Raw genomic sequence first — 13,699 nt, 5'->3', positions numbered from 1 at the left:
GTCAACTGGGCTTTCGTAGTAAGGTTGGGACGACCGAACAGTGTTTAAATCTTAATTTGGTCATTGGTAAATATACCATTGTCAATCTTCCCCAGTTTATTTGGCTTTTATTGATTTATCATCTGCTTTTGATTTAGTTAATAGATCCAAGCTCTGGTCTATTTTATTGAATTACGGATTGGATGAGCCATTGGTAAATTTTTTGGCACATCTCCATACAGATCTTAAGGCTCAGGTTAGGATTGGCAGTGGTGGTGAGGTTTCGGGAGCTATCGGGGTGGACAGGGGAGTTAGACAGGGGTGTGTTTTAGCACCCCTGCTTTTTATCATTTATATTACCGGACTGAGTAATTCCCTGAAATTGTCAACTCCGGACGTCCCTCTCATCAATGGCAAAATGTTACCGGTACTTTTATACGCAGATGATGTGGTCCTCATAGGCCACACACCAAACTCTCTGCGTATTTTGGTTAAGACCTTTGTTGACTATATGGACAGTCTGGACCTACGTGTTAATTTAAAAAAATCCTTTAATATGTCATACTGACCACGGAAACGCCAGCTTAACTCTATATCTGTGGGGAATGAAAATTAACATCCACCGGTACTTTTCCCTATCTTGGGATGGTCTTTCCTGCGAACGGCTCGTGGACTGGGCATTTGGCCCACTCCACGAGCAAGTTCTCAAAGGCCATCAATTCCATCCTTAGTCTCCCCAGGCCAAAGAAAACAGGTGCTATTTTAGCCATTTTAAAAATGTTCAAACTACAATGCGTCCCAGTAGCTACGTATGGGGCTGAGATATGGGGGATTGCGAACAGTCATTGCATCCAGCAGGAAGAAAATAGGTTTTGTAGAAAGCTGCTGGGTATTCCAATCTCTCCCTTCCAATATATCTGCCATAGGGAACTTAACTTGCATTTTATTCGCGATTTTATTAACTGCTCTATTTTGGTTTTCAGTCTGGAGGAATTATTCTGCATTCCTATCAAGAGAAATTATAAGTGACTGTCTCAAATGTGAGAGAGGAATGGATACTCCCTGGCTCTCAGGGGTCTATCAGAGTCTATGTAGTATAGACAAAGGCAACCTCTTTTTAGACCCGAGTACAGTCGACACACTTCATAAAAATGAGTTGAAAAATGCATTTTATACACTCTATAACTCTGAAAGGATTAGCATGGAATCTAGAAAATCGTCCGTACTAAGTTATATGAGTACTGAATTGTACAGGCATCCCCTGCCAATTTATCTTACCTTGCCGATGACTTATTGGGAAAGGAGTCTTTTATTTTGTCTGAGAGCAGGGACTGTAAAGTTCTTGCTATGCTTCCCTCTTGGCTATCAGCCCAACTTTGAATATACACTATGCCCCTGTAACAGGGTGAGTGTACAAACTGATTTGCATTTCTTGTTTTATTGTAATTATTACCTAAAATTAGTTTTTAACTCCATTTTTTAAAAAACAGAGACCTGTTCTCTTGGACAAAGCCCATCAGATGCTGCTTTCTCTAGAAAATGAAGAATTAGTCTTCCGCACTTGCACTTTCTTGAAAATTGCCACCCGAGCTCGTAAGATGATGTCCAACCCCAGAACTTTTAACTTTGCATGGAAACCTTGCTAAATCAATTGATGAGTTGTTAATGGTCTATCAAATCAACTGTCTAACATTTTCTATATGGATTTTATTACCTTGCTGTAAATTGTTTGTTTGTGCTTTTATGGATTCTTGGAATCCGAATAAAGTTATTCTGAATCTGAATCAGAGCAATGACCTTTTCTTTATTGTAAAAAAGCAGAAATTATACTCCACAACTAAGGCAATCCAGTACTGCCCTATACAGAGGAGGTAGATACTCTCTGACATGATCACGTCAGGAGGCCCTACAATCCACAAGTACCCAATAAAGGAAAGAGCAACCTTAAAAAACACTCTGACTTGTAAACAATGCTCTCTATTGCCACTCACCCAAATAAAATATAAAACAAGGTGTCCCTTACTAACGGACCAGAATACTCAGGTCCACATACTGCTCCCTGTGTTCATCCTAATAGGTCAGATTCATCAGATATGGCTGCAGATCTTTCCAGGTCCAAAGCATTGCATCCTTTGGAGCTCCTCAGCTCAAAATCAGAAGACCTTTTCCATCAAGCATATGGATAATCGTAACTACTCTAGTTTCAACTTTGCTCTGCATGGTCAGATGCCTCAGACTTGCTTTTGCCTTGAGACCCCTTTGTGTGTGTGAGGCATTGTCACCATATTGCTGACATTCTCGATGATGGGTTTGGGTTTCCTTCATGTTATTCTACATTGCTTCTGGATGGCTAATCATTTCTCCCACATCTGTCCTGGTGAATGTGCTGTAATGCAACTCCCTATTCCTCTTTATATGTACCTTTGTCCAAATAGGGACCCTTGCTTCTAGTCAGGGTAAGGGGGATTCACACTGTTGATAACCCTGCGCACCCCCTTGGTAGCTTGGCACGAGTAGACAGGCTTATCCCCAAGGCAATGTGTAAAGTATTTGTACCTGCACTCACAGTAATATAGTGGAACATCACAAATGCACGCTACACAAGTTATTTATAAAAATAAAGTTATCTTTATATTGATGAGGCAAGATCAAAATGACATAAAAATCACATACACAATTACTCTCCTTTAGAAATGTTCTTTGGAATACTTTAGCAAAGAAAATAAATGAGCTTATGATTTTGCTACTTCTCTTAGTTCAATAATGTGGTTGCAATAGTTCAGTTCAAGGAAGTGAATTAGATTGCGCCAGTACTGTCCTTGGCAATTTTGGTATTTATTTATGGAAATAATAGAGATCAGTCCGAGCGCTTCAAAGTTGCCCAGACCGTACTTTCAGTCGTGAATGTCGCACTCTCTCCTTCCCCAACCCGTTAAATCACGGGGCGCTATGCCCTTCTGACTCAGGCAGGGAGAAACACCTTGTTGTTAGCCTGGAAATGGACTTCTTTGAGAAGGATTGCTCACTCTGCCCTCGTAACCTGAGCCACCAGCTCCTTGCAGACCTACAACCCTCCCAGGCTGAAACGCACGCTGCACTCAGACAAGCAGCCGGAGCGTTACCTGGGGTGGATTCCTTTCCTGCGTTGTCGGCGGCCTGCTGGTGATTCCTCAGTCAGCTGAGAGGCTTCGTCATGCTCGGCGATTCCAGCGTGGCTCCTTGCAGATGAGCCTCCACATAGCTAGGCGGCGCTCCGGAGGTTCTCTTCTTTCAGCGCTGCTCTTCCTCCCGACTCGGGCAGTGGGGTAAAACTGATACAGGGACTCCAGGTAGCACGCAAAGTGCGCTCACCCTCCCAGGACAGCGGCAGTGAAATTGAGGTGCAGGATGGGCTGGCTCACAGGCCAACAGCGGGGAAATGGTCACAAGGCGATTGCGGGCTTATGGGCTGGCGGCGGTGACATTAGCACAACACTCCCCGGCCTCTTCACGGTGACGAGAAGGGGAGATCTGGCAGAAGGCCCCCACTCTTCACACGCTTATGGCAGAACCCATGCTCTGGTTAAGGCACATGCCCACAGCGAGGAACAGATGTTACTCTGTAACTTGTGTGTCCCTGAGTTTGCAACAGGAGGCCAGCTCTTCTCAGGCCTTTGGAGACAAGTAAACTTCAGAGGGGGGCAAAGCACACAGCACAGCTCCTCTTCAAGCAAGGGGGACACAGCACACAGCAGACAGTCTCTTGATCCTCTTCCTCAGCAATCACAGCAACTGCAGGTCAGCTCCCAGACACTCAGCAATGACAGCACTTTTCCTCAGTCTACCTGGCTGTTCTTCTTGATCACAAAGTTTATCCTAATCTCAGATATTTATACCCCAAAAGTCTTAGTTCTTCATGTGTGAGGGGTCCTGGACCCAGTCCAAACCCGTTCTGGGTGCACTCTGCCAGTGCACATATTCTTCTTTCCTGAGTGTGGGCCAAGGCCATCAGACACACCACAGGAGGTGGAGCCAGCTTTGTGGAAGGCAGGCACAGCCCTATTCAGACTCAGGTGCTACTCCTCTCACCACTCTACATGCAGATAGGTCCATTCAGCCTAGTGCTGACTCATCCAGCCTCCTGGAGCCACCCCAGCCCCAGACAGTCACAAACCAGCCAGTCAATAAACAGGCAGAGGCACACAGAAATGTTGAACATGAAAATAGCCACTTTCTAAAAGCGCTATTTCCAAACTCTGAATTTAAAATACATCCTCCCTAAAAGATGTGTTATTAAGTTCTGGATACCAGATTCCAAATTTCTATCTTGCTGCTATGGAAAGATATGTAGGTAAACATGTTGCACAGCATTCCCCATTCTATCTCATGGGCAAGATAGCCTTTCAACAGTGAAAAACTAAAATGGCAGTATTTCACTATCAGGACATGTTACCCACACTAGAACATGTCCTACCTTTTACATACACTGCACCCTGCCCAGGGGGGTACCATGGGCCTACCATAGGGGTGTCCAATGTCTAAGAAAAGGGAAGGGTCAGTCCTGGCAAGTGTGGACCCTGGCCACATGGCAGTTAACTAACTGTGCACAGGCACTGCAGTGGCAGGCCTGAGACACCATTTTAGGGCTACTCATATGGGTGGCACAATCAGTGCTGCAGGCCCACTAGTAGCATTTGAATCACCAGCCCTGGCACACTCAGTGCACTTTACTAGGGACCTACTGGTAAAACAAATAAGCCAATCATGGGTAACCAATCACAATAACAATTTATACAGAGAGCATATGCACTTTAGCACTGATCAGGAGTGGTGAAGTGCCAAGAGTCCTAAAGCCAACAACGACAGGTCAGGAAAAACAAAGGAGGAAGAAGCACGATGTTTGGGGATAACCCTGAAAAAGGGCCATTTGCATTATGGTTAGTTGAACTAAACACAAAAATAAGATAAACCATAAAATAGGTTATTGTTTTGAGTTGTATAAGGCTAATATCTACCTTATATGCTGCTTTACTTGCTGGAAGTCACAAGTAAATAGATGGAGCTGGAAGTTGGATCGATAGGGGAATGTGAAATCCTAGATGCAACAAAGCATTCTTCTATCACACAAAACCTCAACTTTTCCGTGACTAACAAGGACAAACCTGTGTGTTTGGTATTGACAATGGATCTAGCTGCTCTGAAGAAACGTTCTCGCAATTCACTGGAAAAAAACAAAGTGTTCATCCTTGCTGACAGGCCTATATAGGATGAGTGAGTTCACTCCTAGATTTGACAGAGTTGCTTGAAGGGAATGGATTCAACAACTCGAAAAACAACAACATGGTGAACAAAATAAAGTAAGGCTTAAACCTTTGGGCAACTATATCAAAATTACAGACAAGCTCACCATCTCGGGTTGTTCTTTACACACCCATAGCTAGGATGCTGTCAGACTGCAGACTAAGAAGTGTTAAGAGCTCACCCTTTTGGTGTTTTTTTGCACACCCTAGCCAGGATACAATCAGACTACAGACCAAGAAGTCTTAACAAAAATAAGACAACAGGCATTTTCTATCTATGGACCCAGGATCTGGAACAACATCCCCTATCCATGAGGACTGCCCAATGTTGCTCCAATTGAGGAAAGAGTTGACAACTTACCTCTTTAAAGAACACTACATCATAATGCATTGATCGACCAACACTTTTTCTGGTATTACTGACCAACTATTAATTGATCCTTGGTTAGTGACTTCACTTTTTAATAGGACTAAGATTAGAGCAACGTGATGGCGGTGTGTCATCAATAGACTCACTTTACATTCATTTAATTCTATGTATATTTTTCAGGGCATCAGGCAGTTTTCAGGAGCACATCATGTTTTGTCTTGATGTGCTTTTTCTTTATTTCAATGTGTTTTTTTTAGGAATACAATGTGGAATCTGGCGTATGTGATTGACTCATTTTACGTAATCCGATTATGAATAAGGTATTTAAAAGAGATTTGTTACTAATTATCTTGATAGCAATCGCAGAATCATGCTATTTAAATTAACTGCACATTCAAATATTTAAATTCATGTTTACATTGACTCATCTGCCTTCAGACACACATAATACATTTGTAAAGTCACATCTTGCTATCCATATGCAAAAAAACCTACACGTATGAATTTGAAAGAATACCTCCTGTTTTTTTTTTATTTCTCCCCTTATTTTTTCTCTTTTTCAGAATGAGAACTATTATTGCATTTGGAACCTTCCTATTAATGACATGCACTGCAGTGTTCTTTTCTCTAATAACACAAGACAAACATACGCTTTATAGTAAGTATATCTAGGTAGCTTTGATTGTAGAAAATTGAATATGTACTTTTGAGAAAGTATCCAGAGACAAACAATACCCCCCTTTAAACTATGTCCTACATAGCAGTGATCAAGCTGGAGAGACAATTACACCCTTCAGGCGTTTGGTATGTTGCTCTGATGAAGGAATTCTGAAATTACCTTCTTTCCCTTCTTTTTCTATCTTTGCTCCTTCCTTCTCTTCAGCTTATTTTTTTCCCATCTTTATTTGTTTCGCTCTTTACATTTTTTCTGTACTTTTTTCAATCCATCCTTCTGCCCATCTTTGTTGCACCATCCAACCTTCTCCCAATCTCCTGTTTGTTGTAATCCTCTCTTCATTTTCTCCACCCTCCTTTAGTTTTTTCTTTCCTTTTATCATCCTTCGTAACACTCATTCCCTGGATCCCATTGCCCTCTCCATTAACCATCCATATTTTCTGTCTTTGTCATTCAATCTTTTCTCCTCCGATTATTTTGCAACCTTTCCTCTCTCCATATGTGTCCTCTTCTGTCCTTACTTCATCCATTAATCCATCTTTCCTTCTCGCCATCCAAACACCCTATCCAATGATGTGGAGCCCTCTTCAGCCCCAGCATGCTGCATTGCCTTGCCGAAAACCTTTAACTTCAATTTCAAAGAATAAGTTCTAATGTAAAACTTCAGAAGGAGAAAACCTTGTTTCTATAGCCAACCTGTGCTCCATCGTGGTTGGCGATAATTTGCTCCTAGGTACCGGTCAAGAGCAACCAGATGATCATGGTAGGAGATTATGATTTTTAAAGCTATTTGTCTATTTTTAATACGGTTTCGTTAACTGCATTTTGTTGTTTTGTAATTCGTTTTTATGTGCTGTGTGTTGACTTTATTACTGTTTTGATACTGCCTAATGCCAGTGGTGTGAGCTCGGGATAATTTAGTGCCTCAAATATTTCACCCTAACAGGGACTGTGGATATTTTTTGAGACTGGTACCCCCGCTAAGTAACACCCCAATTTCTTACAATGTGCATTACAGTTCTGAATGGCTCAGTAACAATTCTGATTTAGGCCAGTTTTGGCTCATGCAGCACAAAGTATATTTTTACATACCCCTTTAGTTATCAAAATTCTGAGATTACAATAATATAGGATTTTTAAAGTTAAGAAAGAAATAACATTGAAGTGTTTTTCTGGCATTTACCCAGGCATAAATTGGAATTCATGATTTTAAGCCTATCTAGGCATGTTCTGGGAAACGTGTAACAGAGCCAAATTAGTGAAATAGCTTTTGGTTTTATTTCAAGGTGAGAGCACACTAACCCCGATATGTGGTGTACCCTACTTTATTTACTAGCACCTAATTTAGAGGTGACTTGTGAATATAGAAATAGGCTTTTCCTAGAATAAATCACAGCAAACAACATTGGTGCTCTTGGCAGACATGTATTCTTAATATATATATATCAGAGGTGTAAATATACACTTTGGCCCACATATGTCATTTACCTTCCACATCATTGGAGCATTTTCTCTCCCATCAACAATGGTTTTACAGGAAGGTTATATAGGACAATTAGATTAAACCAATTTTTCCAATTACATTTTAGACCCAGGGCTTATGCACTGTGGCACTCATTAGCAGTGTCACAGGGCACAGAGTCCTAATACAAGAATAATTAGGTTCAGAAAATGCCAAAACATATGGGGTGGCAATGCAAAGGCTTCTTGAAGAGCAGGGACCAACTAACAAATCATTGCCATGCAAGTGATGCAGTGCATGAGAAAATGAAACATTTTCAAACAGAAATAGAAAATAAATTAGATTGCCCTTCTTTATATTCAAAATTAATAGGAAGAAATGTTGGATTTCGATGCTATGGAAATTAACCTGCCAGCAACTCTCTACAGGGACATTTTTATCAATGAGAAGGCAGAAAACCCTACTTTTCACAATCCCATATGGGACTGGGTAATATGACTTCCACATGAGCATCAATATTCATTCCTTACAGAATCTGTTTATGTTAATGTTAATATCACCTCTTCATCCTTCAAGGGCTGCTCTTGCTTTTGAACGATCTCTGCAGGCCCGTACTGGCCGTTGCGGGCAGCGGCAATCCCCCAGGTGGGGACCGGTTTTGGGCCCCTGCGCGCCGTTTTTGCTACAAGGTCGTTTTTGGAGCAGTTACGGCCCTGTGCCCTGACAAAGAGCGCGGTCGCACCCCCAAACACCCCGCGGGGGTTGGGGGGGGGAGTGGCTGAGCACTTTGCCTAAGCCGGTTTGGGTTCCCGGGCCGGCCCTGGATCTCTGTTACTGAAGTGAGATTGTTGGTTCCTTTTCATTTTTCCTGTTTATATTTTGGATTCAGCTCTCATACCGGACTTTTGGAATTTAATGAATTTCCATTGTATGGGATTTATACAAAGAATACAGCACAAGGACTTTTAAAATGTCTAACAATTATCTCCCCAAAATGTTGGCATATACAAATCCAGCCGCAGCTGCTGCAGGTAAGAGAGATGGGACGGTAGGGCTGGCTAAGGGGGATTTAGAGAGACGAGCAAGAGGGAAAATGAATTATTTATTTCATTTTCCCTTATGGCCCTCTCTCAAAATCCCTCCCAGCTGACCCCACCTCCCCGCCGCTCTTACCTACAGCGGCCATGGCTGTGCAAATCTCATGGGAAATTGACAGTGTCCTTGGCCCTTGTCACTTGTCATTCATCTGGTGTGCCCGCATTAAAGATTGTGAAGAAATGTAAGACAGGAACATTCCCTCAAATGGCTGGTGATGCAGTAGAAACTTGAGGAGTTGCAGGTGCTGAATAAAGGCGGCCCTACCACACAAGCCCTCTATGCTCTGTCTGAAAACCATGCCAGTCCCACAGAAACAGATCATATACTTGTACCAGAGTACATTGATACATAATCATACACTATGTGAAAGTGCACAATGTGTAATGGGCCAAACCAATATATTATCACTCTAATACAACCTTTACAACGAAACTTTTACAACAAACTACCATTACAACGCAACTTTTACAACGCAAACTATTACAACGCATTGCTGTGGGGGGCGCTCTAGGATAGGGAATAGGTTAATTTACTATCCAATAACCTTCCCTACTATCCACGGGGACTGGAGTTGGAATAGTAAATTAAACTATTCACTATCCAGCACCCAAAAGCATTATGCGTTGTAATGGTATGCGTTGTAAAACTTACTATGTAAAGGTAGGCGTTGTAAAGGTAGGCGTTGTAACGTCATACATCCCTTTAATAGATCTCCTTCCCATTCCACAAACGTAAGAAGGAGGTGGTGAGTAGGAAGGGCTACTAAGAGAGTCAGTCAAGTAATAGAAATCCCAGGAAGCTGCTGCTTCTTACATACAGGAACTGAACACACCATCTGAACACGTTTTTGGACTTGGGATAGCCCTTTACATTTTAAAGTCCCCATTTTGGTGTAAATTCGCAGAGACTCATTGTCAGCAATACCTTGTTGTCTACTTCCAAACCCAGTATTTAGCGAAATGCTTTACACCTGAATCTTCTAATGCCCAGACTCCTTCTATGAGTACTTTTTTAGCTACACTATGAAAAGGCAGGTTATGGTTATTTTTGAGGAGGCTTTGGGTGCCTGTGTTGAGGCTCCCTGACAGGGTTGTTTTTTAGAACTTTTCCTTAGCCATAAACAACTGGGTCTCTCACCAGCAACCTTCCCCTCAATAATCTTGGATTTTAAGTTATCACCCATTCCATACCTCCATTCATTTTATTATCCATGTATTTGAGGTTCTTTGATCGTTACCTGCCTTTCTCTACTTACGGTGTGATCATGACTCAGGCAAAGCGGTATCTTTGAGTAAGCTATTGCTCCACCTGAATTGAAAATTGGTGTGATGTTTTACTAGTCTGAAAAGCCAGTCTTTAAAATCACATGCAGATAATACTCCCCACGTCTTTGCACCAGACCCTTCTTCGCTCAGGCACCCAAGAGTGATTCTAAGAGTGAGTCTTATTGTGGGTTAACTACACTTTTAAAGTAACTTTGGGGCATATCATTAAGGCGGCGATATAAAATTATCGCCACTTTTGCGGCCGTTTTCGGCCAAAAAGCGGCGATAATTTTATCGCAATATTAGCAAGTTCACACTATTGCGTGACACCTTGCTTTAGCGCCCTTACCTGTAACGCCCACCTTTACATCTCGATTGAGATACAAAGTGGGCGTTCCAGCTCAAAATATCTGGAGAAATGTCGCTAACTAACATTTCTCCAATTATCAATGGGCACGCTAACAAGCATAGCGATAAGAAAAGTAGCGCTAACCTTGCTTATCGCTACTTTCCTTACACCTGCTTTTCCTTTGACTAAACAATGTTAGTCAATGGGTGGTGGATTATAGGGCTGCGACCACCCAGCCCTATCAACAAGGATATAGCCATTTTCCATGGACATCGCTGGAAAACCAGCGATGTTCCATGGAAAACATTGCTATCTCAAGAAGAATTATCGCCATTGCATTGGTAATACGGCACTAGCATGGCGATAATTATCTGAGATAGCAGGCGATAAAATTCCTCACGGTAAGGGCGGCCAGCGATTATTATCGCTGCCGCTTGTTGACATGCCCCTTTGTTCTCTAAGAAGAAATTATCGTTTTTAATTACCTTCAATGCATTCTCTTTTCAGGTCTCAGAATTGTTCAGTATCTATATCTTAGTTATGCATATACCTTTGCTTTATCATCATGAACAAATGGTTCTAACAGCTGAATAAAAAATGGCATTCCTTTCAGGAATAGCAGAAAGCTTCAAATGCCAAGTTGAATATAAAAGGTGACAGGGTTTTTATTATCATAATGGGCTCAATTACATATCCCATCTAATTAGCATTCACAAATGCCACAATGTTTGTTTGCCATGTTGAGATATCCTGTTGTTTTTCCCTATTGAATCTTAAGTCTGATTCTAATGAATTCACAATGGTGGACCAAAAATATCTTCTACATGCCACATAAGAAATATCAAGAGAAACATATTGTGTTTTTTATTGAATTGATCCCTTACCAACACTAAAAATTAAATTCCTTCACTTTTCTGTTTTGTCATCATTACTTATTGTAGCTTATGGGTTATATATAAGAACAAGTGTCACCCCATGCCTCCTCCTGGTCAGGGTCCCCCATATCAGGCTTTATGAATCACATCCCATACTTTCCCTTCACCCCCATTGACCCTCAAATTGTATCAGTATTTATCTATTCAAATATCCTTTTTATATTTCTTCAAACGTAGTCATTTAATCATTTAACATATTATTTATTTATATTTTTTCTCGTATGTCAGCATGTCGAACACAGCTATCAATTCCTTAATTATTATTCTTCATACTGCATAATAGGGAAACTTCTCTTTATGGGCTGGTAAAGCATAGGAAAACATAAAAAAGTTTATTTAACTCAAAAATAAATATGAACAATATTTTTATTTCAAAATTTAATGCAAATTCCTTTTTACAGATTTACTTTAAATGTAGAGCAAAAATGCTACAGCACTATTTAATAAATGCTGGATTAAAAACTTTAATAATGGAACTATATTAAATGAAATTAGAATGAATTTTTTGAAGTTTCCATTAAAAAATAAGTTCCTCCCTTAGGAAATTAAGACATTTTGATGTGCATTGATAGTTAGTAAAAGTAATGTTTTATTGTCACAACATGTTTTCTATTTCAAACAGGGTATTACAATATTTTATAATTAAATAATAAATGTGTGCTATTTTTCTAAATTATTTTTAACATTAATTTATATTTATTTATTTTATGATTGCTATTAGACATGTCATCCTTAAAGTGGTCCACCCCAAACATTTTGCCTACTTACCTCTATTTTTGTTGATAACATTTGTTTTTGTTGGCTTACATCTGATCAACATATTTAATGTATTTATAAGTACCTTGTAGTGTTGTATACCATATACCCAGGGTCTGTAAATTAAATACTACCAGTGGACGTGCAAAACTTATTTTGACACCCACTTTAGTAGCATCTTAGAACATGTCCCAGGCCTGACATTGCAGACTGAATGAAGCTTCACCCTGAAAATTGACTTGACACTATAGCACCCTTACCAAGCCTTAAACTCCCCTGTTATTGTAAATGTCACCCCAAGGTAGGTCCTAGGTAGCCCATAGGGCAGCGTGCATGGTAGTTAAAAGGTTGGACATATACTTTTAAATTTTACATGTCCTGGTAGTAAAAAAGTCCTAAATTCATTTTTCACTATTGAGAGCCCTACCTATCCCCTAGGAACACAACGGGTTGCCTTATTATATTTAATATGTGCCAACCTTTGATTGGGACCGTATACTCAGTTCATGCTTAGCATCTTTGAAATTATAATGAAAAATCATTTTTAATGATAAAGTCAGATTTTAAATACAATTTTGAAATGCAACTTTAGTTCACTTAAGGACCTGCGGAGAGGACTCTTAGAGAACTGCCTGCTGCTGTGACCTGATGTGTACTCTTCAAGGCAGCTTTGCTGTACCTGGAAGGACTGCTTTGCTACTTACAGCCTGCTTTTAACCCTCAGAGGCCAGCCCTGCTGTGTGAGCCATGCATCTTCACCTGAACCCAGGACTACCAAAGGGGCCTCAAGGAATAGTTTGCTGGCCTTCTCTTTGGAGCCACAGGGACATAAAAGGCTCCCACCATCTTGAAACCATCACTGTGCCTAGCCTGAGTGAGTCTAGAACCCCCAAGTGGTGCCCCACCAGTCCTGGACCCTTGGTTGTGGCGCTAAAGGTGCCCAGATAGCCAAATTGCAGAACAGAGAACATAAAAATTGTTTGGATAAATCAGCTACTAGAACTAGGAGGAGACTCCATGAACAACCTGCTCATCTATCCGCCCAAGGTGCATCACCAGCCTCTTGACTTCACTGCTGCTGCCAATATGTTCTTCTCTACAACGGCAAAGCATGTTCAGCAGTCCTTCACCAAATGGATATCTGAGTCCTTGGAATTGTCTTCGGATACACCGTCCTGCCTCGTCCCGCTGGGGATTTTCAACTTCCATAAAAATTACTCATTCCGAACATAGTCCTTCGACCAAAGGCCCCTGAGACCATCTGCAGCCTTTCCCCACTGAATTTTACCTTCTCAGAAATTGTTTCCGAAGGTAAGCTCTGACCAGGCCCAACCACTTCTCTCTCCATTGTGGCCTGCCATATTTTTCGACTTTGACCCAGTCTCGTGCAACTTTATTAAATAATGCTCAAGGCCATTTTTTCACTAGACAAAAACAGACAATGTATGTGTGTAACAATCTAAGGATATGGCTTGTTTACACACATGGTCAGAGATACACCATGGCTTTCTAGTGCCATCACAAGCAAGA

The 13,699-nt window shown here is 41.1% G+C and overlaps 1 protein-coding gene across 1 annotated transcript in view; it reads left to right on the top strand.

The window, feature by feature from the left end:
- The window catches only part of TPO (thyroid peroxidase), a 1,097,706-nt gene that overhangs the window by 41,539 nt on the left and 1,042,468 nt on the right, over positions 1-13,699 (top strand). Inside the window, exon 2 of the mRNA XM_078646792.1 lies at positions 6,192-6,286. Within this exon, the coding sequence (XP_078502918.1) occupies positions 6,193-6,286 (94 nt within the window). The 5' untranslated portion in view covers position 6,192. The remainder of the gene's footprint in view (positions 1-6,191; positions 6,287-13,699) is intronic.

The sequence above is a fragment of the Lissotriton helveticus genome, chromosome 6, assembly GCF_964261635.1.
Source record: "Lissotriton helveticus chromosome 6, aLisHel1.1, whole genome shotgun sequence".
NCBI lineage: Eukaryota > Metazoa > Chordata > Amphibia > Caudata > Salamandridae > Lissotriton > Lissotriton helveticus.
Note: the sequence above shows the minus strand (reverse complement) of the source record. Positions and strands in the feature narration are given on the sequence as shown.